Here is a 26,742-nt window from a genome sequence, read left to right on the forward strand (position 1 = left end):
TATCTTTGGATAAACATTTCGAAATTGAAAGAGAATCTCTTAAAAGTTATATCATCTTTTTGGTTTCTGGACAGAGTAACCAAGCCTCTTCTTCTCATCTAGTAAAACATCATCAAATGAAAATCTCACATAAATTTAGTCACTCCCTGTCCGTGCTTAGCACACTTGGAAAGAGGCTTAAATAGCTAGCCGAGGTGTTCTCAACTCCATAACAACAAGAAACCTCATGAACGGGAAATAAAGAGATTTTGCTCACAGAAATTAAAAAATTTATAAACCATTGGCTTTTGTATGAATGTTACTTTTAACTTAGAAATTTGAAGAATTTCAGACTCTCAAAAACGATTTGATATAAAGCTTCTCGACTAATGATAAAACATTACACATGCATATGTTTTTTGACCAAATATATAAAAGAGATATTTTGTTCCCAGTAAAGTTCATAAGCCACAAAATCTTGGGCAAGTATACCAAGGGAGGGTGTAGAGGGACTATTTATCTTTCTTTTTTTTTTGAGGAAGATTAGCCCTGAGCTAACATCTGCCACCAATCCTCCTCTTTTGTGCTGAGGAAGACCAGCCCTGAGCTAACATCTCTGCCCATCTTCTTCTACTTTATATGTGGGATGCCTGCCACAGCATGGCTTGACAAGTGGTGTGTAGGTCCACATCCAGGATCCAAACTGGTGAACCCCGGGCCACTGAAGCAGAACATGCGAACTTAACCACTGCGCCACCAGGCCAGCCCCAGGACTATTTATCTTTTAACAACGACATGATAAATGTACAAATGTTCTTGGCTATGAGGTGAAAACAAGATGATCAAATTTGCTCCTGGTCAAAGAGATTGCTAGTCAAATCACCAAGGTATTATTCAATAACTAAATTTCTAATACACATAACTTTTTAAACAAAAGAATCACATTATTGGTAAAATTTTTCTTTTGCCACATATAGAAATTTTTAGTTCTACATAGCCGTAAAAGATTTTACTTTCTTCAAAAACATTAAAAACTCCTTCTTTCATTAAAAAAAGCATAAATAGGGGCCAGCCCAGTGGTGTAGTGGTTACGTTTGCATGCTCCACTTCAGCAGCCTGGGGTTTGCCAATTCTGATCCCAGGCACGGACCTACATAATGCTTGTCAAGCTAGTCTGTGGCAGCATCCCACATACAAAATGAGGAAGACTGGCACAGATGTTAGTTCAGGGACACCCTTCCTCAGGGGAAAAAAACCCCATAAATAACAAACATGAGTTTCTTTAAGATTATAAGTTACCTTTCAAGTCCTTCTTTAGTTTTCTGAGATCTTTTTGAAAATCTTCAAACTTCATCTGCGAGGCCTGGAAAAGGTCCTGGGGTTCTGGCAGTGGAAAGACACACTGTTCTTTTCCGGCATCCTAATTAGCAAGAAAGGCAATGTTTAAACAAATCAGTATCAATATAAATAATGATACAACAGCAGCAACGGCAAAACAACAACGAATATTGCCCAATCAGTCAACAACAAAGAACCACCAAATATGACTACATGTAAAAATTGGCCTACCTCGTCAAAGTTTCGAAGATAATAGGAAACGATATATGACAAAAGGCTTCTGCTATTGTCCTAGGCAGAAAGACCAAAGTAAGTAAAAATACATTTTACAAATTATTAAATATAAAGGTGTTAAATAAATTCCAGCAGATCCGCATAGACGGACGAGAATATTTGGAGCGAAATGTGCAATTCTCTGTTTTGGAGGACTCCATCGCTCTATCTAAGGAGTGTCATGGCGGAGCAGGTCTTGTGTCTCCCCAGTGTTCCAATGGAAGCTCCGAGCGGACGCACAGCTGCTTCATAAGGGTGGCGTCCACAACTGTAAATACTTTCCAGCCTTTACCCTCCTCGATTAGAAAATTAGTTCATTAACTTTTGTTCTATTAGTAAAAGGTATAACTACTATCTAACTGAAATGATTACATATTGTCAGCATTTCTAAACAGCTGGACCAACAGGTGTCACTCCAACAGCAAGTGTGACTGAGGCCTATTAGCATAGATTAGGGAAACAAAACAATTAAGTATTATTTTAAGTAAGCAGGAGCTTTAAACATGCGAATACTAACTATAAATCGTTATGTTGGCAACTGAGATTGAGGAATTAACATCCATGCAGCTATAAATAATACAAAGTGTGTAGCTCTACAGGAAAAAACGTAAAATTGTTTCATATCTAAGTCTTCAAAGATCAGCTTTCCACCTCCTTTCTGGCACATTTAGAGGCATTAATTTTTAACTATATTTTTGCATTATGCAAAATTAGTACTAGATAATCTGAATGTGAGAGATCAAATATATATATATATATATATATATATATTTAAAAACCCTATGATACAAACTACTTTCCCTAAGATATTCAATCGGAACACGATTTTCCCCTATTTATAAAAAGAGCCATATTCCTTTATAATCAAATTTGACTTGATATGGTACTATATCTATTAGAGATTTCCCTCATAGTAATATATAGTGATAATAATAATAACATATCAATCACATAGTAATGTACAGCAAAATAATAAAAGTAACAGATTTATTAGAAATAGGGTTTGCCTATAAAATGATTTAAGCAATTTGATGTCCTCCCTCTTTCCTAACCTGTCAATCAACGAAATGGTTAGCAGTACCTGAATCGACTGACCAAACATTTATTAAATGCCTGCTGATGGGCACGCGGAGTGAAAACTCTGAGGGATCTGAGCACAGCTCTGTCCCTGAGGCCTACAAATGGTACTATGGAGTACAGACTGTTTTATTTGTTTTAAGGAGAAAGAACCAAATTAGGAAGATCTTGCCCAGCACTTGTGAGAATGCAAGTGAAATTATTTTAAAAAAATCTTGCTTCTTGACACATTTTAATTTTTATCTAGATGACTCCTTAATTATTTAAATTAATGAAATTTAACTTATTGGGGGATTAAATAAGACATATCAACCAACACACAAAAACAAATAATCCCTTATTCATATACAATTATCCAAATCTATTTCAGATCCATTTTTATAAGTTAAACATTATGTTGATCTTCATCATATCCCAATGCTAATTGCAAAAGTGACTTGTTTCAATCCAACAGCCAGTTGTTAAGAACTATTTGAGAAGTATCGTGTGTTCAGAAGAGAGCTTTCGTTTTCGAACAAATGGGATTTGTCCGGTTGACATATTAGAGGTTCCTATGAAAATGTTCATCATACAAATATAACAGCATTTAAACAAATATAACCATAAAAAATCACAAAAATTATATGCTGTTGGTGTTCCAAGAAAGGACTGTGTTGTTCTCAATTTTGGAAAAGCACAGTGTGTGGCACTTCAGAAAAGCCCAAAGAAAGAAGCTAAATGAATGGATGAGGGGATGCATGAAGGAATAAACACACGAGTTGTTGGAAAAAAGTCTCCTTTCTTGTGAGGGAGGTTATTTCATTATCTAGGAAGGACAGCTCTATATATTTTCATTTCTATAAGCCAATTGTTTACTGAAACTTAATATTTTAAAAACATGTCCGTCATTTCCTTCAAGTTCTACGTGGAGATTCTTTTTTCAAAGAAATAGAATTCCATCACTTTCGAAGTTTAAAATCTCAGACTTTAACTCTGACCATCATGGTGTTTTCCCTAATCCTATAATTCTACCGACACTCCCATGATCTCTTAGATGTTCATTTTAAACAAACACATCTACAGAAGTAGGACCAAAAAGTAATCAGGCCTGCAAAGAGCTGACGCATTCCCACACACACCAGCACCAAAACAATACGTAGGAAAATAGGATCATCTTTTATATTTTATGTACAAATTACTTTTACTCATCTTTGTTTTGGACCTGTTGGCTTCCATTACTTAACAGGGAAAAGAAGAAAGTAATGGATATACTGTCTAATTTATGGAAATTAATTAGCCCTCAGAGTCCAAAAGGATAAATATTGGCAGATATGGTAAAGGTAGAGTGAAAAAATGATTATTTTTATTTTAAAATATTGTCTACTCAATTATTCATTAGACATAGGATTCAAAATTACTCACTTTAGGAAACATCATTATTCACAAAATCACAAACACGTGACGGCCATTACTTTTGTCTAGCTCAGAACATAAAGACACTTTCGACCTTGGAACATAAAGAAGGATTTATTGCAACTGGGTTATAGTCAAACTTATTACTAAACAAAATGTCTAATCCTCAATTCGCCTACATTCATTCACACAAAACACTTACGCTGCTTTTGACATCTTTCAGCTTCGGAAGAATGTCTAATCCAAAACCATCTGCCTGTCCCCGGGTCTTATTTCCACCGTTCATGTAGTTGCCAAAGGCAAGAACCAAGCCCAGAACCTGCGTCACCCCTGCGCCGTTTGCTAATGTCTGCAAAACAGGGCAAAGAACAATTTCTCTTACACAGCCGGCCCCTGACTTATGATGGTTTGACTTACGGTCTTTTGACTTTTACGATGGTCCAAAATTAATATGCATTCAGTAGAAACTGTACTTGAATTTTGAATGTTGGCCTTTTCCTAGGCTAGTGATATGCAGTGAGATGCTTTCCCAGCCAGCCCCACAGTCACGAGGGTAAACAACCCAGATGTTTACAACCATTCTGTTCTTCAGTACAGGATTCAATAAACTACATGAGATATTCAACTGTTTTTATAAAATAGGCTTTGTCTTAGATGGTTTTGCCCAACTGTAGGCTAACGTAAGTGTTCTGAGCATATTTAAGGTAGGCTAAGCTAAGCTGTGACGTTCGGTAGGTTAGGTGTGTTAAATGTATTTTTGACTTACGATATTTTCAACTTAATGACAGTTTATCAGAACATAACCCTACTGTAAGTCGACGAAGATCTGCATGAGGTTTTGTTTGAACTACCTTAAGTCAGTGGCAGATAGTCACATTACACTCATAATTTTAAGTCACATTCAAACTTCATTATTGCTCATTATTACGTATATTTTAAGAGCAGGGTCTCCAAAGCTAACTTTAGAAAGCTGCACCACCATCAACCATTCATGTATACTTTTGCAAATTGAGAGATCCCAGTCTAGGCCATTCGTATCATGTAACTGCAAGGAAAACAAATCAGGTTCTAACAGGAGAAGCACTACAAAGTAATGTCATGCCATCATCCTAACTGTACCTACCTCTGGAGCTATTCAAATTTTTGGCATGAGTTGTGGGAAACTAAAACACAGTTATAAAGATTAATTTCCAAATTTTGATTTACTCCTGAAAAGTTCACATTCACTCCTTCTAAAACATGAAGTTTAACTTGAATTTGCATGTCACTTCCTCTGAAAATGTGTCTTTAATAACGTCTTACTACTTTTCCAAATGATTTACCACAACCAGATCAAATGGTACTATTGATTTTGAACAAATTGTTTTAAATGTTAATATTGGCAATTTCTGCCAAGCATTTATTCTTTGCTTTCAAAAAAATATTTATCTTCTGTTGAGTCATACAGCTGTTCCTGAATCATTTGGTTGGAATCATCAAGAATTTGTTGACGGGTCCTTCCAAAAATGAAGGAAAGTGAATGAAATGCCTTCAAATCACATTCAGTAGCAAGTCTGATGTATGAGAGGACCCCGAAAAGTAGAGATTTTGTGGCAAAAGCAGAAGGGACAGGAATCTCTGGAGGTCCACGCGCAACGACCATGCTCGAGCCATGCGGCCCTGCGGCCCTGCACGCCAACCTCAACACTTGCTTTGATCTCGAAGCTCAATCATAACACGTTCTCTTCTGTGGGACTGCTATGCTTCCAATTTTCTGAGTACTTAGAGTAAACGAAAGAAAACCTTTTTGAAATCTGAACAGGACTGAACACAATTCAATATGAGAATCCAAGCTTCAGCTCTCTATGGACCAGAACCCACCTCACACAATTTCTGTAGCAATTCCAGTTTGCGACGAATTGAGCAAATGCTTTCTGAAAAGGTGGACTGGAACAGGATGCAAAAGACTCGCTCTGAAAAGTTGGGGATTAGTGACAGTTCATAAAGGAACCTAAGGAAATAAAGCCAAGTTAAGAGGAAACATATAATTCATATAAACAGATGTTTATCCTCGTATCACTCACAACATTTATGCACAGGAGACACGGCATTTTCCCAGTGGGAAGAGCCCGCCCGCAGCCTGGACGCCCTCTGCAGGGTCCCGAAGGATGCTTACTGCTCAGGTTTGTCCAGAGACTTGGCATTTTCCTTGTCTTTGGAGGACCGGCTGTGCTTTTCAATTTTTTCCAGTTCATCTGACTGTGCTCTCTGGAAAAACAAATGCCAAGTGGTTTTTCAAAATCTAGTGCACTGAATCCCTTAGATAATGATGATCAGAATACAGCAAAACTCTCTATATGTTCATATTTCTTAGCATCTGCTTGTAGTAAAGCTTGACTTAATTCATGAGGCATTTTAAAGTGTAAATAAGTTTAACGCAAACCAGATCATCTCCAAATCTTCCAAATAATGCTATTGACTATTAGTATCTGCAAAACATTTATTCAAGCGTGCTTTAAAACAATACAATTTTCCTCTCGTTTTTTGGCTTTTCATAATACTCTCCAGAATGCAAGAATTTCATTTTTAAGTGGTATTTCTTATTCAGGAATCGATCAAGTTAAATTTGGAAGTAATTTGATCCTAAAGTTGTTATAAGATTTTTAAAGGAAAAAAGTACTTCTTTAACTATTGTAGTCATTATTTACATCTATTTTTTTTTTAGGAGAAAGAAAAGCATAATTGAATTATTAAGTCATGGAACAAAAATAAAAGGTTTTGAATCTTCTGCTGAATTTTTTTTTCATACAAAAGAGGCTCCAGGCCTTCTTTCACCCTTTATCTTAAGCTAAAAATTCGTCATTCTAAATTTGTTCCTTTATAGGAGAGGATCGTCTGCATTTTTAACCTAAGGTAGAACAGCTGGAGAAGCGCAGATCTACTCTTCTTTACGGAGAATTTGCATGATTTTTATTTGCAGTCTTGTATTTATTTTATAATTCACAAAGATGTTTCGCAACAGTCCAAAATACCACATTTTCCAAATGCATTAAGTGTGCGTAGACCACCATATCTTGAATTTAAGTCTAGTCCCTAGAACTTAAAATCCCTTTAGCATTATTATTTGTTTAAACAGAAAAGCAGCTCAGCCGCGGACTGCTGTAGAAGACAGAATCTGATAGATGTCTTGAGGCCCCATGCATTTCCTCTAAACAAAGCCATGTTCTGTCTGACTCACTGATTGTAGGAAATGCAGGTTTCCAGTTGATGGGATTAACTAACAAAGACTAGTTCTTCACAGGAAGCTTCTTTAAACAGGGAAGAGGATTTGATGACAGATCGGTGGATCCTCTGAGGGTCTGACAAATTTGCTTTTGGAATGTGATGCAGCAAAGAGGTAAAGGAGGGCTATTTAAAGCAAATATCCCAGGCTACTTCAAAAGTGTGGGACCTTCTTCTGGAATTTCAAATGCATAGTAATCTTACTTCTTTTCCCATCAGTTTATTGTGGCCTTGCCCAAGGATTTTAGAGGAGTAAACACTACCTTATTTACTTATCATAATTGCCACCCATAAGATCCAGCCCCATAGATACTATCATCTTACCACTTAGAGCCAAGCAACAAGACGGCCTTTAACAATGACCATACCCATCTTTCTGGCAACTGAGTGATCAGAGTAACCTTATAAAAGAATATTAAAGTTAAGAATACCGAAAATATTTTTCATATTTATAGGGTCTATTCTGTTTCTCTTATTCTTTATTTATGAAATTGATTATTTTGGACTCAAGCATAAAGATATATTTCTTATGTTAATTTTTTCTATATTCAATCAACTATTCAAAGATTTCTATAGCTTGAGATCATAATTTTGTCATCTTACGGGGCAAAAAATACTTTGGGCTAGGTTAGGGTGAAAAGCTTCGTAAAAAAGAGGAGATAAGTTTTGAAGAATATGTTTTGAAGAATATGCCCATTGATTTGCCTCTAAATTTGCTCTTCTTCCTGCATTCCCAGGTGCTTCTGAAGGCAAAGGCATCTACCCAAAACTCATACCGCCACACCAGATCTTCAGCCTGGACTATGTCCTGCACTTCGGCTTGGTGCTCCTGGTTTGGCTTAGGATCATGTCCTCTGGAAAGCCGGCCCTGCGCACCTTGAGCCCTACTCTAATTAGTCTCTCTTCAGAATGACAACACAGAACCTGACATTTGCTTCATTTTATGCCACACTTATCACAGCATCTTACTGGTAATATACATATATGTCTAGTTCTTCTCTTGACTGGGGTGTCTTGAGGGGAGGGCCATGTCTTATGCTTCTCTGTGGTCCTACTGACTAGTATGGTTCATGGTATACGGTTAGGAGTAAGAAATTTTTTCCTAAACATTGAGAAATTAAATCAATAGTTGAATAGGAAAAAAGAAGGCCCCCCAAGTCAGAGGGACGAGAGATGTAAAAAGAGGAAGGATGATAATGACAGGACATATTGAGGCCATAGTGATATAGAGACAATGCCAATTGTTTATCATCATCCTAAGAGTCTTATGGGAGGTCCTTATGAGGTAATTTGAACTCCAAAATAGATAGGTACGCATGCATGAGACAGAATTAGTCACTTCAAATGCCAATACACAAATAAGTAAAGAAAGAAAGAAGAAAGGTATGCCCAGCACAGGAACATATGACTTCACTCATCTCTACATTCATTCAACACAACTCTCCTGTGCACCTGTCATCATCTCATATGCAGGAACACAGATGCATGTAAAGGGACAAGAAGTAGGCCTAAAACATAATAGGTTTTCAAAGCAATGTTAATCAAATCTGCAATATTCTGCTATTCATTAATGCATCATGACCAACCTTCGTGCTCTTCACGTTGGCTTTCTTCTTGTAAAGCAGGAGGGATGCAGTAAAAGTCAGTTATTTTCTACCTGCTAAGGCTCCAACTCTTACTGTTATCAGCAACCATGAAACTATGTCAAACTAGTGACTATAAATTTGTACCAGGACCAGAGCTCCTCTGGATAACTTTGGCTTTGTTTGACCTCCAAAGTAAACTCAGTCTCAAGTGCTCTTCTCTGGTCCACCAGTTTGAGATAATCATCAGGGTCAGGCTTTTAAAAAGATGAATTTTAGGGGTTCATTCACCCATTCATTAAAGGCCTACTGTTTACCAGGCATTACACCAGACACTGGGGATAAAAAGATTTACGTTAGGCTCCAGATTCAAGCAAAATCCCACAACACAACATACCGAGCTGCTCATGACCCGACTCTTTGCTTAACCCTCTATAGCAATCTTCTTCCACTGCTGTTTACAACTATATATAACTCTCTATGAATGAAGAGGATGCTCATGACTTCACTGCCCTCCCAGTGGTGATGAGAGTCACCTGTTGAAAGAGGTTCATTCTTCTTCATAGTCAAAGACATGGGCAAAGCAGCCACTCACTTCCACCTCAATTAATACCATGAAGGAATGTCCAAGTTCCAAATATTCAAACCACAAACCTTCCTTCTCCCTGTATCATTCACTTCCATTTAGGGTCAAACACGCCTCCCAAAATTAAACTATTTCAGTCTCTAGTACTACAAGGATTACCTTTTCGTTACTTTCTTTCTTTTTACTGCACATCCCTTCCCACTCCCACCCTGATTATCTGTAGATTTGTACCAGAGTATCCCTTTCTCAACATTTACAGTGTTTGCCTATAAATGAAATGGACCCCAGTTGCTCCTAAGGTGGATGCTTCACCAGTTACCAGAGTCATCACTTCTAAAACTCAGGCACAGTCTTCACCTACCACTGGCCAGGACAGACCCAGATTCCTAGCTGTCTTCACTGTTTTCACCAAACATTTTGACCCAGACACCCACTGAAACTGAACCCTGCTGTTTCAAATCCTGGGGAAAACTGTTGCCTCCATGGAGAGGAAGAGATTGGGGAACAGGGGTGGAGAGGGAGAGAAGGATATTGAGATTGAGTGATATGCATTTCTGCTGCCTGAGTCTACTAATGGTGCCAAACAAATGCTTCTCAAACGGTGTTCCACAGAACAATACCCTAGATTCCTGAGACTCATTAGGAATTGTCGCACGCTACAGCCATCTGTAAGACTCACAGTGCTAAATACTCTTAGAGGTGATGTTGTTGAAAAGACTCTTTCATTTTAACAGAATCCTCATACTTAATTGATCCCAAACATGTGTCTCTGTGAGAGAGAGAACATGATGGTCACAGTCATAAGGAACAGTGTTCTAAGGGACACAAAGTGAAACACCGTGCCACGCCGAGCTTTTACCAGTTCCTTTACTCAGCTTCCTTCCAGTTTCAGAATCTTCCTATTCTAAATCTTTCAATCTTTGCCCCTCTCCCTTTTATGTTTACTAGGTGGTCTTGCCTCCTACTGTTGCTCCCCTTGATTACGCTACAGCCTCTTGTCCTGGATTTCCTCCCACCCCTCTGCTGGCTCTTCTCAGTCTCCATCACCAGGGCTGCATCCACTACCTGACCACCGGCTGACAAATATCTTAGCTCCTGTTCTGCCTCCATATCCATAGGCCACTACTTCCTCCACATTTTCACCTGGATATCTCAGAAGCATCTCAGACAAAACACATCTAAAAATAAACTCTCGTTTTCTTCCCCCAGGCCTTCAGTGGTCCTGATTCCAGTAAACTGGAAAATCACTCATCCAGCCAGAAAGCCAGGAATCATCCTAGACATCTCTCTGCACTTCACTTCCACAGCCGATGCATCACTGGATCCCAGACTCACTGACTACTCTCCATTTCCACTGCCACCATCCTTGTCCAAACTACCATTTCTCAACTCAACTACTTAGATGTCCTGCCTGGTCTCCCCATAAACACCCCTGGCTCTCTCTAACATATGTCCTACACAGCACCCAATGGTTTTTTTTAAAAGACGTAAATCAGAACATGCATATTCTTCTTAAAACTCTTTAATGGCTAAACATTCCTCTTAGAATAATACCACAGACAACAAGGTGCCTACAGAGCCCACATGGAGCACCTTCCTCTGTATCCCGTCTCATGCCATGCTCCCACTTGCAGAATACGTCCTATTCTCAATAGCTTTCCTTCAGTTCCTCAAATGGATCACATTCCTCCTTGATAAATGTCATGCCCTGAGCCGAACACATTCCCTACACTTCTCATCTTCCACAGTACCCACCACCTCCTTGCTTCTGCTTCCATCTCTACCTTGGAGAAGCCTTCCCTAACCTCCTTATCGAGACTGAGCCTCCTCCTAACATATCCTCAGTGTAGAAATGCACTTTCCTTCGTAGCACATACCACAACTGTAAATGAAGATTTATTTAAGGTCTGACTCCCACATCAGAAAGAAAGCTCCATAAGCACAAGGATAAAGTCTATTTTTGTTCATCATTGTAACCAGAGCACAGGCCTGAAATAAAGCAAACATTTAATAACTATCTGATGAAACAATAATGAATGAATGAATGAACAACTGGAGTTTATTATATAGAAATTCCTGCAAACTCCCTTATTTCTTCCTAATGTCCTGTCTCTTCATTCAGTCTCACCTTTTCACCTGTTTCTCTCCTTCCTACAACAGAAACGATAACTACCAGGAGTTGATATAGTGGGTTAAAGTTCCAGTGGATGTCTGATTTTGGAGCAACGGAGGTCAATGTATTTGGTGACATCAATAACAGCCAGGAATCAGGTTCTATGCTGGGTGGTGGTTGAAGGAAGAGTGTGCCTTGTCTCCAAGGAAATAAAGTTTCTTTCCTTTATAGCTGCGCTGTTAATCCAGCATCAGCAGCAACCTTACTCTTTCTATAATTTACCTGTTCATTTCTCCTTCTTTGAAACCCTTTCCCCTCAGTTCAGGTCCATGCTCAAGTTTACTTTTTAAAAGACTATTTCTTCTCTCCTATCTAAACCTCAAACTTATTTCTCCCCAGACCAGTCACATCCCTGAATCCCTCCACAACCCTCTCTTCCTCTACTTTTCTAACACAGTTTCATGAAGGCATACTGACTTCTTCTTTCATCTTCTGTGAGCTGTTTGAATCCCCGCAGTCTGGCTATTGTTATTTAAATCACTCTCACCAAGCTCAACAATGATCTTCTCAGAGCCAGAAGTTCCATCCACAGACAAAACAAGAGGTGACATTCATCGAGCACTTTATATCTGTCAGGCGCCCTGCAAAGTGTTTTACATGTATAATCTCATATAATCCTCACGGAACCCTAACAGATAGGCATTACTATCATCAACAGCATCCTCCCCATTTTTGTGAAGAAGAAGATGAGTCTTAAAGTCTCAATCAGTAAGTAGAGGAGCCAAGGTTCAAACAAAGTTAAGCGTGGCTCCCAAGACTTCATCCATCATCTCCAGATGTCAATGGCCCTTCTTCAAAAAGCTCTACAGAGCCCAGACTACCTACTGAGGGGCCCCAGGTCCTTAAAAACCAATATGGAAGGCAAGATGAAGTCATTCCCATTGCTTGCCAGTCCTTCTTGCAACTAAAAATCCTGGACCTAATACCACACACAAACATAGGAAGGCTATGAAAAATGGAAGGAAGGCCGATCATCCAGGGACGTCACAACTTGAGGAATGGTGTGGGCTCCCTGGGGTTTCTTTTTCTTTCCCATTTATCCCAGATGGGGTGCTGGAGAAGTCTGAAACCACCAGCAGACACAGGTCAAAAAAAAAGCCTGTTTGCCCCCCAGCCAAAGGACTGGGAAAAGGATGGTCTGGCAGAACAGAAAACCTTTCTCTTAATACTGGCCCTACACGAGCCAAATGCCAAAGGAAAAACTGACTTCTTTCTCATGATGTCATTGTGGCCAAGTGGAGAACTGAACTCCCACCCCGACCCGGCAGCAACAAGGTGAAGCTGGTTGGTGAGAGGCAGTGCTACCCAGTACTTTGCTTCTCCCAACGTCCTCCCACCCCAGTGTCTGGGGGGCCCAGCCAGCACTTGAGCTTCCACCTCACCTGGCACCAACAAGGCAGAATGAGGTGGCTCAAAGTAGCAATAGTGAGTGCCACAATCTAACTGGAAAGTGGACAAAACACATAAATAGACATTTCACCAAAGAGAATACACGTAAGACAAATAAGCACACTGAAGACGTTCGACACCCTTTGCCATTAGGAAAATCCAAATTAAAATTACAATGAGATATCACTACACATCTATTAGAACAGCTGGAATTTTTAAATAGTGACAATACCAAGGATGCAGCAAAACTGGATCTCTCATATATTGCTGCTGAGAGTGTCAAATAGTATAGCATTTCTGGAAAATAGTTTGGCAATTTCTTAAAAACTAAACATACACTTAACATACAACACAGCAACTGCACTCTTGGGCATTTATTCCAAAGAAAAGAAAACTTACATTCACATACAAAACCCTGCATACATGAATGTTCATAGCAGTTTTATTTGTAATAGCCAAAACCTCAAAGCAATCCAAATGTCTTTCAACGTATGAAACGAATTTTGGTACACTCATACCATGGAATACTACTCAGCAATGGAAACAAATGAGCTTTTGATACACTCAACCCCTGGATGGATCTCAAGGGAATTATCCTGAGTGGAAAAAGCCAATTTCAAAAGGTTATATACCATATGATTCCATTTATACGACACTCTCAAAATGACAAAATTGCAGAGACGGAAAACAGAGAACGGAGAGAAGGGAGGGGGATGGTGTAATTATAAGGAGATCGCGTGGGGGATCTGTGTAGAGGTGGAATAATTCTGTATCTTGATTGCGGTGATGGTTAGTTATACAAATCAACACATGATAAAATTACATAGAGCTATACACACATACACAAGTGTGTGCACACAAAGAAGTGGATGTGAAACCAGTGAAATCTAAAAAAGGCCTACAGATGGTTCCAATGTCAATCTCCAGGTCTTAACATTATACTATAGTTTTGTAAGATGTTACCATTGGGGAAAACTGGGTGAAGCCTACACAGGACGTCAGTGTACTATTTTTGCTAGGTCTTGCTAATCTCTATTTCCAAATAAAAACTTAAAAGAAAAACTCAATGTGGCCCATTGATCATCTGTTCTCTTATGTCCCCAGATCTGTTCATCTTTTGAATATCCTATCTTGGCTTATAGCTATCTGCTCCAAACACCCACGAAAGAAGCTTACTTCCAGTCTCTCCCCTCCCACATTCAGTTAGGCAACACTTCCTACTTGGTTCAGCCCTGAAAAAAATCTCAGAAACAGATCTCTCCCTCTGCAATCTTACCACCAGCCCGGAGCCATCTGACCACATCCATCCCTATCAGTTTCAGCCCTGCCCCAACCCCAACCCAACTCCCTGATGTACTGCTTCCCAGCAACACAGAATTCCTCCCTCCAAACACATACGAGTCGCCACCTCTGTGCCTCTGACCACACCACTGCGTCTGCTGGGAGCATCCTCTCATCTCTTCTCTCATCTCTTCTCTCAAGCATATTACCGCCTAACATTTAAGAACAACCCCAAACAGTGCCTCACTATGAAGATTATCCCAGGTCCCCAAGATCAAATAATTGTTGCCTCTTTTGCAACTGCCCTGCTCTTGCCACAGAACTGTCTCCTAGCACTTATCACATTAGCCTGTGGTTATTCGGTTACATATCTGACACGCATCATGATCTGACAACTATCTATCTCATGGTTAGTTTTTCTCACTTCACTTCCATAAGAAAAAACCTGTATGTTAAGTACATTAGAGATGAAATAGCTGTGTTGGAATGGAGACTTCTCGGCAATTTTGAGGGGAAACACTTCTGCATTATTAAAGGGCTACTTAAAATATACTTTTGCACGTGACACATTCAAGAGCTTATGGGCGGTCTATATACATTTGTTGACTCATACTTCCTCTAATCTTGAAAACGAGCTTTTCGAGAGATATACTTTTGATAGTCCACAGACTCACACACTACAGCCCCACAGATCTTTCTTCCCCAGGTGCAAGAAACAACTGGAATATCTTGAAATATCAAGGACTGAAGGGAATTTGCAAAATAGTGGCTGTATACGCACAGTAATCTAAAGTTGTACGTCTAAGGTTTGAACGGCTCTTCAGGGACCCAAAAACCTTGAACACCTAACCATATACATATTGGCAAATACGTGAGTAAATAAAATTCAGAGCCAAAAACACATGAGATGCTATCTGGAATCATTCAACTTCCTGAATAAGTTCAGTGAAGGAAAACAAGATAGGAGTTTCACATCCTTATTCAGGGAGTTTACTATTTGTCCCTTTAACAAATATTTTGCCCAGTTAAATTTTAGTTGTTGCGATCATGGACAACAAGGAAGGCAGGCTGACGAACCTCTCAAACTAATATGTCAAAATCATCAAATGTTATTACTGTTCAGCATGATTTCAAGTCACAACCCGACTTTAGTAATAACCAAGGCTCTTAGCAGGTACTTACAACAATAATCAACATCTTCTACCACTGAAAAATCTCTACTTTATATGACCACAGGCAGGCCAAACCTGAAAGTCTTCCATATAAATCATAATATTCCTGGTCATAAGTATGTTCCTGTAACATCAGCAGAATAAAGAGATCTAAAGAGAGTATAGTGAACATTTATGGCATCAGGTTGGAAAAATCTATCGTGGTTGCTAGCCAGCTGCTCCATTTCTCTAGCGCTTGCCTGCCATCACAGAAAATTACTGGGAAATGCTAGGTATATGAGTATCAGAAGAGACTGTCCTTCCAGGAGAGCTGAAGTTATTAGAAAGCGAATGTGCAAGAAGTACTTTCCCTACTCTACCCAGCTAAAAGGTTAACGTTCTCAAAGAGAGAAACACGAGGCAGATCAAAGAATAGAATTTATATAAAAAGAATGGGTGGCAGAGACAGGCTGGGTGCCTATGAACAATTCGACACCACACACAAGGATGTGCAGGTCATGTTCTTCTCAGGGAGACTTCCTGAGGGACCAGAAGGAGCTGCAACGAAAAGAGAAGCAAGCAGGTGCTTCCATCATCACACAAGCTTCACATTCAGAACTAAGACACAGGAGAAAACAGCAGCAGGGACCAAAGCTACTGCTGAGCCAGCACCAAAGTCATTCCGAAAACATTTTTTATTTATTAAGAATTTATTATCCATCTACTTTTATAAAAAATTTGAGGACAGCAACAATAGCAAATGTTTTTTTCTTCTCCCTTCCTCTCTTTGCAAGTAGTAGAAACCCCGGATATCTCTTAGTTTCAGATCAGTACAGGCTGAAGAAGGTCTTTGATTTATAACAGGTCAGTAGTTGGACCAGAATTTCTCAGGGAAGTGTGAAATCTGGCATAGAACAACAACAACAATCCTCCCTCCAGTCTTTCCATTTGTTAACCTTAAAATAAAATAGCCAGTTATTTTAGCAGCAAATGGGTTTATTCAGGAATAGCACAGGAACTGCAGTTTGGGACAAGCAAGCTAGAGCAAACACCATAGTAAAGTCCAACAAGCAAAGGAGAGGAATGTTACTTTACAGGGAAAAAGGAGGAAGTTGGGAGGGGTTGTTTTGGACGAAAGCCCATGGGAGGAGTGAGAGAGTTGAGGGTGACGATGGTTTCTTATTGGTTGAGTTGCTGGCAAGGAAGGAAATCTCCCTCCCCTGCTGGAGTAGTAAAGCAGTATGGACTTACTGTTCCTGTTGAGATCTGCAATCTACGATTCTTCCTGTTGGCATCTGTAATTAACCATGAGGGGCAGTGCATGAGGGCTCCCCCTTCCGGCCTCCAATTCCATTTTAAATGAGATTTCTTTTTACTAATTTTCACACATTCAAGCAATACTTGTGCTCCTAGCTACGGATGGATACCACATCTCCCCTCGCCAAAACACCACAGCCTTCATGATTTACCCCCCTTTTCAGGAGATGGGACTTAAAGTACCTTATATTTTGTGTCAAACTATTATTTCACTGAATATTAGCACTTGAATTCTTACATGATAATTAAAATTGTATGCATATTTTAGCTGCCCAACAAAACTACAGTCTCCCTGAAGAAGGGGTAACATGCACCCAGCATATTTCCTAGAAGCATCCTATGTACAAAAACATAAGTTGGAAAAGAAAATATGTGAGCATAAAGCATTTTTCAAGGTATTAATATACACTATTACTTTTATATACATTATTTTTAAAATTTAATTAAATATTCAATACTATACTTTAATATACAAATTAATAGACATGGAATTTTCCAGAAACGGGGCATATCTAAGAAAAATCACAGTTCAACTTTACCAAGTGTTTGCCATTTTGGAAAATCCTATTAGCGGTGATAAAGCCATTTTTAGCTGCTGTATTCAAAGTGATTATAAATAAAAGGACAAATATCTGTCTACTTAATTATGTCTTCTGGTTCAATCATTTCCAAGCATTCACATAATTAAACAGGTCATAATATACTTTGTTATTTTTATTTTGTATTATAGTGCAGACATAAGATGATGTAAATTATATATGTAGATAGATTGTATTATTCATCAATTTCTTTCCAGGATGGTACAGAAAATGATATAAAGATTTGCCAAAATAGGGAAGCCCTGGATGGACAGGATTGAGAATTAATGGCGTGATCTGATGGGCACCCATCCAGGATGACTCATCCTTCTGTAGGCAGATCACTTAGTAAACAGACTCAAAAAGGAAAGGGTAAGCGGTAACACTGATAACTTAAACAGCACATGTTGCAATGCAAGGGATTAATTTCTGTAGTGGGTCTACTAATTTAAAACAAGATGAGTGGGTGGGTGGGGAAAAGGAGGTCAGGCGCCGGAAGAAGTGTCATGTACTTCTGAATATAACCTCTCCTTGTCTCCTTCACTGACACAGAAGGAAGAGAGTAATCTTGATGCGCAAAGAGGTAAGGGCTGGAGACCCCTGTGTGAGGCGTCAGTCCGAGCTGCTCCACACATGCACTTTACCTGGGGCAGCAGATTCTGTAATACACCATCAGAGACTCGGCTCTCTCCCAATGATGAGAAAGCAAGAGTCTATTTCACGCGCATAGTAAAAACTGATCCTCAAATGAACTTTGTGGAACATCTGATCACGGTTACTCGTTCTTCCTTGAAATATATGCCATCATTAAAATAATAATCAAAACCTCGATATTTTTAAAGATATTCTATTTAAGAGAATTCGTGAAGGCTAATGTTCTAACTATTGTAAAAAAATTTCTTGCATTCATTTGGTAAACATTTTTTTTTGTATTAGCAAGGCGATACAATACTGAAAAAAAAAAACAGATGTAGAACTTTCATGATATTGGAGAAGACAAGATAATCAAGTGAATATGTGTGGGATACCTAGGCTCCATGCTCTAAAGGTGAAGTGAGTGTTGCTGTAGGAGTCTGTAACAGGAGGATTTGTGATGGGGAAGAATTCCTGGGGAGGGAATGAATGAGAACTGAAGGTTCAGTGACGTTTACTAGGAGATGGTCAGCAGAAATTTCCCATCTGAAAGAACAGCTTTAGTCATGCTGTTCTGGTGGTGGGACCAGGTTTCAGAAACAGAGGGGCCAGGTGGCTGGCGGGCAAACAGCTGGGAGCTTGCTGCAAGAAGGTGAAGCAGAGACCACAGTTCTGCACAGTCAGACCACATAAAACTAAAAACTATATGTGAAAGAGAAGGACTCGAGACCCTCCCAGCAAACAGTAAAGAACCGTAAACTCAGCAAGCCGATAGCGAACACGAAAACGTTAATGTCTCCAGTAAGTCAACCTTTTAGATATCACCATTAAAGTTTGGATATCAAATTAAAATCTCATATTAAAAGAAGGTGGAAAATGGATGAGAACAATCCCATGTGATTTATTTCCAGTGCGGCAACGTTAATTATTTTAACTTTTACGTTCCAAAGAATTCACTGGAGATAGTTGGTGTCCCTAAAAGCAGCATAGCGGTCAATAATTTTACGTTTTGGCAGGCAACATAACATCCTAGATGACCAAGAAAGAAATAGAATTTCTGGTTTTTATTAAGTCTCCAGTCAACCTGTAAGTGATTCAAGATCTAAAGCTTTCCTTTTTTAATTCTGAAGTCACCTTCAGCACGTTTATAGTTGAAAATCAGCATACGTGCCGGGAGTCCATGAACCAACCCCATAAAACAATGAAATATGAGAGTACGCTTTTAAAACAGCTACGTGGAGAAAGCCTATACTCCTCTCACATTTTTTTGAAGAAACTAATGATTAAATGTTGCTTAAAACATGAATCAATTAAATACCTCTAGGAAGTTATGGGAACGCAGATGGTTAATCCAATTCATTCTCATTAATGTAATACAGTACACACTCTTGAGGATGCTATATCATGTGACATGTGCTCTAGCCTTCTTCGAGATTAAAGTTTGCGGTATGTCAACTACCACCCTAAGTAAAGATTACTAAAACTATAAAGCATGCCTGTGAAATCCAATCCCGAGAAGTGTAAATTTAAACCTCTAATTCTTTCTACCCTACCTGCTTTTTCCCCTCCTTCTAATTGGATTAGAGCTGTTTAATTACAAAGGGGTGTGGAATTTTTTTCCTGTCCTATCTTTTTTATATTTTTTATTCAACTGAACTTCTAACAGGATTCATTTCAGGATTTGGTTTTAATATTTATGATTTTTTTTTTTTTGCTTCTGAATAAGAGATAAAGGAAAATTTGAACCATTATCTAAAAAAACCAATTCAACTGATAGTAATACATGGAAATTTCTGCAGATACACTTTTGACTTGCTGTTAATCATTCAATACGTTAAAGAAAGAATAAGGAATCTACCTCAAATACCCCTCCATCTCCCATCCCATAGTCCATCACTTCCCACTCACCCACAAACTCACTGTGCCAAATAAGGAGAAGGCACTAAAAACTGGAGGCAACAGATAGATTTAACCAAGTGTAAATACTATATGCTGCTTACGAAGAGACTTTACTCTCTGAACTCGATAGTCAATAACCCTCAATAAACTATCAAGATTTTTGTTTTCACAAACTCAGTAGGGTATACTGTATTTAGTAACTCTGCGGTCTCCCTAGGTTTAATTCGTCAGTAAACAGGAACTGGGCCCTCAGGATTGTGGTTTCTGAAATTAGGGTGTGTTTAGATTTGGAGACTGCCCCAAATTCATTCACATCTAGAAGAGAAAGCTCACTGCCAAACACATGCAATCAGGGGAGAAAAAAGATTACATTCTAAATAAGGTTTGTATAACAAGTACTTCCATCTGCTTCACAGAGATCAAATAGAACCACTTAAAACAACCCAATGACATTTACCCATCTGGCAACAAGAAAGCGTGTATTTGTGGGAAAGGATTCAGGTTAGCCATGTTTCTTGTCCTCTGCGGATAAGTACTGGAATGCTAAATAAGGTGATGCTTTGTATACTTAATAACAAAAAAGTTGAGCTTACACATTAGTTTATTTTTTATGGATAAAATTTAAATGTCCCCTCAAATACCATTATTAAACTATTAAGGCAAAATTAAGATTCTATTTCAAACACTGTTTCAGACCTGAAACTACTAATTACAGTTATACCAACACAATAAAGTCCGAAGGATTTCCAAGGAGAACCCAAGCCAAGAACAAAACGTACATTTCCTCCTGGAGACACTTTCACATGAGCAAGACTCACATCCTGTGGAGTGACAAGTCACATGCGAATTACACACCAAATAAGAGCAAACCTCCTCAACTATCAACCTTCCGCACCACGCGTGCCACGTATTATTGCTTCTCAGCCCTCAGTTTACCCCAGTGAGCCCACTCTGAGATAATGGGTGGGGCTCTTAGAATTTCCTCCTTCACAGAGAGCACGATGTTAAACTTTACCCTTAGGAGGCGCTGGAGGGACGCTGCGAGAGGAAGGGGGCTCCTCTTCCTGATACTGCTGTGCAGGTGTCTGCCCTTTCTCCCTCCTGCTGCACAGTTCATCAGTAGTGTGGGTGTGTGAGGACGTCTGGGGCTCCTCTGCTCAAAACACAGCAGCACATCCAGAGTGTGGAGCCTCTTGGCAACCTTAGTCGTGACTTCTTCACTCCTGACGTGGACACTATGCACCTGCACCAGCCGTGGCTCACCTGTGCCCTGAGGTTTGGTTCTCGGGCTCTCTCAGCATGGACACCATACGCTCTGGGCTTCATGCCCCATGCAGCATCCTGACTCCTGCATGCCCACCCACCAGCTATGGCCCACCTGCCGCCCAGAAGTTTGTTCCCTGCTCACCCAGAGACTGGGGACCAGCTATGCCCCAGGCAAATCAGTGGGCTGCAGCCACACCTTCTCCAGGGAGATCTACACCCCAGCCTTAGGGAGACAGCTCCCCTTCCGAGATGATCCTTCCTTGGGTACTCTCCCTCAGCCCTATTATCTTTAGAAAGAGTTATCTTTACATCCTTGTACTCTCCTATCACAGGTTAATCATTCATTATAACAAACTTCCCTGTTCATGATTCCTGTCTCCTGATTGGACCCAGACTAGGCATCCAACACTCAGAGCTTCATGCCCCACTTTCTGCCCTGAGACCACTGGACTCCTATATCCAAACATCCATTTGTATGAATGAATAGACCACTCAAAGCTAACAAGACCAAAACAGAATTTTTATTTCCCCCTCCTTAACTAACCCACTTCTACACATCAGTTAATAGCAACACTACTGTTTCTATTACTCTGGCCAAAATCCTGGGGATCAGCTTTGATTCCTCTTTTTCACGGTCTGTATCAAAATCATCAGCAAATTCTATTGACCTAGTCTTCAAAATATTTCCAGAATCTGACCACTTCTCACCAGCTCCACTGCTTCTACTATAGTCCAAGCCATTATCATCTCTCACCTCCTAACGGTCTCTGACATTCCACCTTGCCTCCCATAATCTATCCTTCAGGAGTCAAAGTGTTCCTTCCAAAACATGAATCCTCTGACCAAAACCCTGTATTACCTCCTCATTTTTCTCCCTCAATCCATCTCTGATTATCTGACCGTACAGTCAGCACTCCGTATCTTTGGGTTTGGCGTCCATGGATTCAACCAACCACAGATCGTGTACAATGGTTAAGATCCACAGTCGGTTGAATCCGTGGATGTGGACCCTGTAGAAACAGAAGGTCAAGTAAGGGACTCGAGCATCTGCAGATTTTGGTAGCCACAGGGTGTCCTGGAACCAATCCCCTCGGACACTGAGGGACGACTATATTCCCCTACATCACACCATTTCATTTGGGCCTTCCGCTGTTCCCTGAGTATGTCAGGCTTGCTCATATCTCAGGCAGGATGTTATCCCCAAGATATTCATGTGTCTTCTCTTCCTCATCTCCTGCTGTCCCTACTTAAAATATCAGCTTTTAAATAACAATATTTAAAATTGTACCTATTACCCTGTGTAATCTCCATTCTCCTCAGATTGATTTTTTCTTCTCCATAGCACAGGACAGTTTAAAACTGTCTATTCTAGAAAACCCTACATTTAAGGATGTTAAAATAATTATACTGACTTCTAACAACGATGGTTCACATCCAATTATTATAAGTATTCAAAAATAGTAAGAAAGTATTTTCATGTAACAATTCTTATGGTAAGAACTTTAAGTGCAAAAAAAAACACAAAAGGGCTATATATTCAACTATTGTGTAACAGGTAAAACAATAATGGTATTAAATTAGATCTACATAATAGATATTTTCCTTGGCATTATTATATAATAGATATATTTCTGAAAGTCTGGGTTTATTTCCACTGCGCTGTAGTAACATTTTCCAAACTATAAAATGCTATTGCTCTCACTACATTAATAACTTAATTGAAGGAAGGATTCAGTTTAAAAAGTGCCCCCCTGCAGATTACCATTTAATTAGGCATATATTATCACTCTGAGTAGTTTTACCTTTAATTTTAACTTAACAGTTCCCCAACTTATTTGACTATGCAACACATTTTTCACTATAGCCAACAAAAACAATAGTGTTTCACTGAATCCAGTTTGGAAAACACAATACTGGGGAATACATGTTTCCAAAAATGAATACATTTCTTTTTTCAACAAAAAACCAGATTGTATATCTCATAGTACACTACAGAGAGTACTAAATTCACTTAAATGCTGTTTTGTTCAGAAAAGAAATGGCTGAGTACAATTATACATTTAACAGTACACTATGTTGTCCCACATACAATACAAAATTATCCTACAGACAAAAAAATCCACCTCTCAAAGGAAAACAAAATCAGCAGATGCCAACACCAAGATGACGCATATGTTCAAATTATCAGACAAGGGCTTTAAAACAGCTGTTATAGCTATGCTCCATGATGAAAAAGAAAATACATTAAAAATGAATGAAAAGATAAAGAATCTCAAAAATAATCACAAAAAAATAGAACTATTAAAAACAACCAAATGAAAATTCTAGGGTGGAAAATTACAATATTGGAAACAAAGCTTTTTTACTGGATGGGTTGAATAGCAGAATAAAGACGACAGAGGAAGAGTCAGTGAAAAAAACAATGCCGAGACATATTATAATGTTACCATGAGAAACAGTGGAGGCCAGGGGTAAATGGAATACATTTAATATGCACAAAGAAAGACACTGTCAACTCAGATTTCTATATCCAATGAAAATATCATTTACAAATGAAGGTGAAATAAAGGCATTCACCATGAAAAGATCTGCACCCAAAGAATATAAAACACACTTCCTCAGGGTGAAGGAAAATGATACTGGAGGGAAAACTGATCTTCAAGAACAAAGGAAGAGGGAGGCATGTCAGCAAGATGGTGGAATAGGAGGTTCTGGACTCTCGTTCCCCCATGGACATATAGACTCAAAACAACACGTTTATCAGTTCACTTTGTGAGGAATCCAGAGATTGATGGGAGGCCCCTGCGCCCTGGGTGAGTATGAAACAAGCCACAGTGAAACTGGTGGGACCAGCTGGGACGCCTTCTTGTCATAATCTCCACCACTGGCACAGGGCCATGCAACTGGAAGAGAACCCCCAAGAACCCAGCTTCTCCTGAGGAGTGAAGATTTTAGACTACACCTAGCACTCCAGTTTTTCTAGCTACTGCCCAAGGGTCTGGCTTCTCACTCACCTGTTTCCAAGAGCTGATAGAGCCCAACATTCACTGATCCCATGGGGGCTACAGAGAACAGAGCAACAGTTTGAAAGAGAGTACAAGCACTTGTTGTGGGTTCTCCTCCTGGTTCAGTGCACACGGAGAGGGCAGAAAAGTCCAGCTCCCAGCTTCTCTCTGAGAAGCGAAGGTGGACTGCACAGATATTACCAAAGAGACTGGCTTCTAACCTCCCTGTCTCTGACAGCTGACAGGACCTCGCATTCACTAGTGCCCTGGGGGGTTCAGGGAACAAAGCAGTGGTGAATGAGTGTGCAGACACTCACCACAGCTCCTTTCCCTGGTCCAGCACAGAGTGGGCAGGCAATAAACTCTAGCTCCCAGCTGCTCTCTGGGGAGTGAAAGAGTTGGTCACACATATAGCATCTCAACTTCTCTGGCAGCTTCTCAAGGGACCAGCTTTCTTGCCTGTCTTGGAGGGTTGATGGGACCTGGTGGACTCTAGATATCTAGGGACCTCTATGAACCTCTGTGAACAAGAAAGCGTTTTGCACTAGCATGAGGGTTTGAGAGGCACTCAGAATCTTTGAACAGGTGACTGTAAGGGTCTTCTGTACAACGCCAAGCTGTTTTGTCTAATGAACAAACACCAAATCAGAGTGGAGGAAAATGAACAAACAAGGAAATAAGTACCGAATAAAAGAAGAAGATAATTCTCCAGAAACCAACCCTAATGAAATGGAGATATGTGATTTACCTGATAGAGGATTCAAAATAACTGTCTTAAAGATGCTCATGAGGTCAGGAGAGTAATGCATGAACGAAGCAAGAATTTCAGCAATAGGACAGAAAATATTAAAAAGGACAAAACACAAATCATGGAGCTGAAGAATACCATAACTGAACCAAAAACTTCCAAAAAGGAATTCAATATCAGACTAGATCAAGCAGAAGAAAGGATCAGCAAACTTGAAAACAGGTCATTGGAAATACTCCATTAGAAGGGGCAAAAGGAAAAAAAGAATGAAAATGAGTAAAGATAAGTGACTTATTAGACCCCATAAGCAGAGCAATGTAGACATTACGGGAGTCCCAGTAGTTAGAAGAGAGTGAGACAGGGGCAAAAGCTTTTTTAAAGAAACAACGGCTGAAAACTTTCCAAATCTTAGAAAGGATATGGATTTCCAGATTCATGAAGCTGAAAGGATCCCACACAAGATCCATACAAAGAAGCTTACCCTAAGACACATTATACTCAAAGTGTCAAAAGTCAAAGACAGACAGAATTTGGAAAGCAGTGAAAGAAAAGTCTCTTGTCATGAACGAGGGAATCTCCATGAGGCAATCAATCAGCAGATTTCTGAGCAGGTACCTTGTAGGCCAGCAGGGCGTGAGATGATACATTCAAAGTGCCGAAAGAAAAAGCTTGCCAGTCAAGAATGCTATACTCAACAAAACTGTCCTCCAAAGTAAAGGAGAGATAAAACTTTCCTAGACAAACAAAAGCTAAGGGAGTTTACCACCACTAGAAATGTCTTACAAAAAATGCTACAGGGAGTTCTTCAACTTCAAATGAAAAGACACTACACAACAACATAGTACATAAGAATGTATAAAATTCATTGATAAAGGTAAATATATACACAATACAGAATACTGTATTACTCTATTGGTGGTGGGAAAATTACTTATTTTTATTTATTTTATTTTTACTTTTTGGTGGAGGGAGATTTGCCCTGAGCTAACATCTGTGCCAATCTTCCTCTGTTTTGCATGTGTGTCAGCACCACAGCATGGCCGCTAACAAGTGGTGTAGGTCTGCACCGGGGAACTGAACCCGGGCCGCTGAAGCGGGGCATGCTGAACTTAACCAATAGGCCATGGGGCCAGCCTAAAATCACTTTTAATTTTAGTATAAAAGTTAAAATATGAAAGTATTAAAAATAACTATAAGTAAAAATAATAATCAATGGATACACAATAGAAATATCTGTAAATTGTGGTATCAATAGCATATATCCTGGAAGGCAGGGAAATAAAAGTGTAGAGTTTTTGTGTGCAAGTGAAATTGTTATTAGCATAAAATAGACTGTAATAACTATAAGATATTTTATGTAAACCCATAGTAAACACAAAGAAATACCTAAAATAGTTAGACAAAAGAAAAAGAGAAAGGAATTATAACACATGAATACAAAACAAAAAACAAACAATGAAACACCAAGGAAGACAGAAAGAGGGAAAAATACAGACAAAAGAACTACAAGACAAACAGAAAAGAGTTAACAAAATGATAATAAATACTTCCTCACCTATAATCAGTTTAAATGTAAGTGGATTAAACTCATCAATCAAAAGGCGTAGAGTGGATAAATGGCTTAAAAAACAATATCCAACTATATGCTGTGTACAAGACACTCACCTTTAGATCTAAGGACACACATGGGCTGGAAGTAAATGGATGTAAAAAGACATTTCATGCAAATAGGAACCAAAAGAGAGCAGAGGTGGTTATAGTTATATCAGATAAAACAGACTATAAGTCAAAGACTATCATAAGAGACAAAAAA

At 39.3% G+C, this 26,742-nt stretch overlaps 1 protein-coding gene across 1 annotated transcript in view; it reads right to left on the minus strand.

The window, feature by feature from the left end:
• The window catches only part of FMN2 (formin 2), a 343,222-nt gene that overhangs the window by 131,303 nt on the left and 185,177 nt on the right, over window positions 1–26,742 (minus strand). Inside the window, exons 9-13 of the mRNA XM_046679366.1 lie at window positions 6,215–6,306; window positions 5,920–6,049; window positions 4,262–4,408; window positions 1,549–1,608; window positions 1,279–1,399 (exon numbers count right to left, since the gene is read on the minus strand). Coding sequence (XP_046535322.1) covers window positions 1,279–1,399; window positions 1,549–1,608; window positions 4,262–4,408; window positions 5,920–6,049; window positions 6,215–6,306 — 550 coding nt within the window. The remainder of the gene's footprint in view (window positions 1–1,278; window positions 1,400–1,548; window positions 1,609–4,261; window positions 4,409–5,919; window positions 6,050–6,214; window positions 6,307–26,742) is intronic.

This window comes from Equus quagga, chromosome 12, assembly GCF_021613505.1.
Source record: "Equus quagga isolate Etosha38 chromosome 12, UCLA_HA_Equagga_1.0, whole genome shotgun sequence".
Lineage (NCBI taxonomy): Eukaryota > Metazoa > Chordata > Mammalia > Perissodactyla > Equidae > Equus > Equus quagga.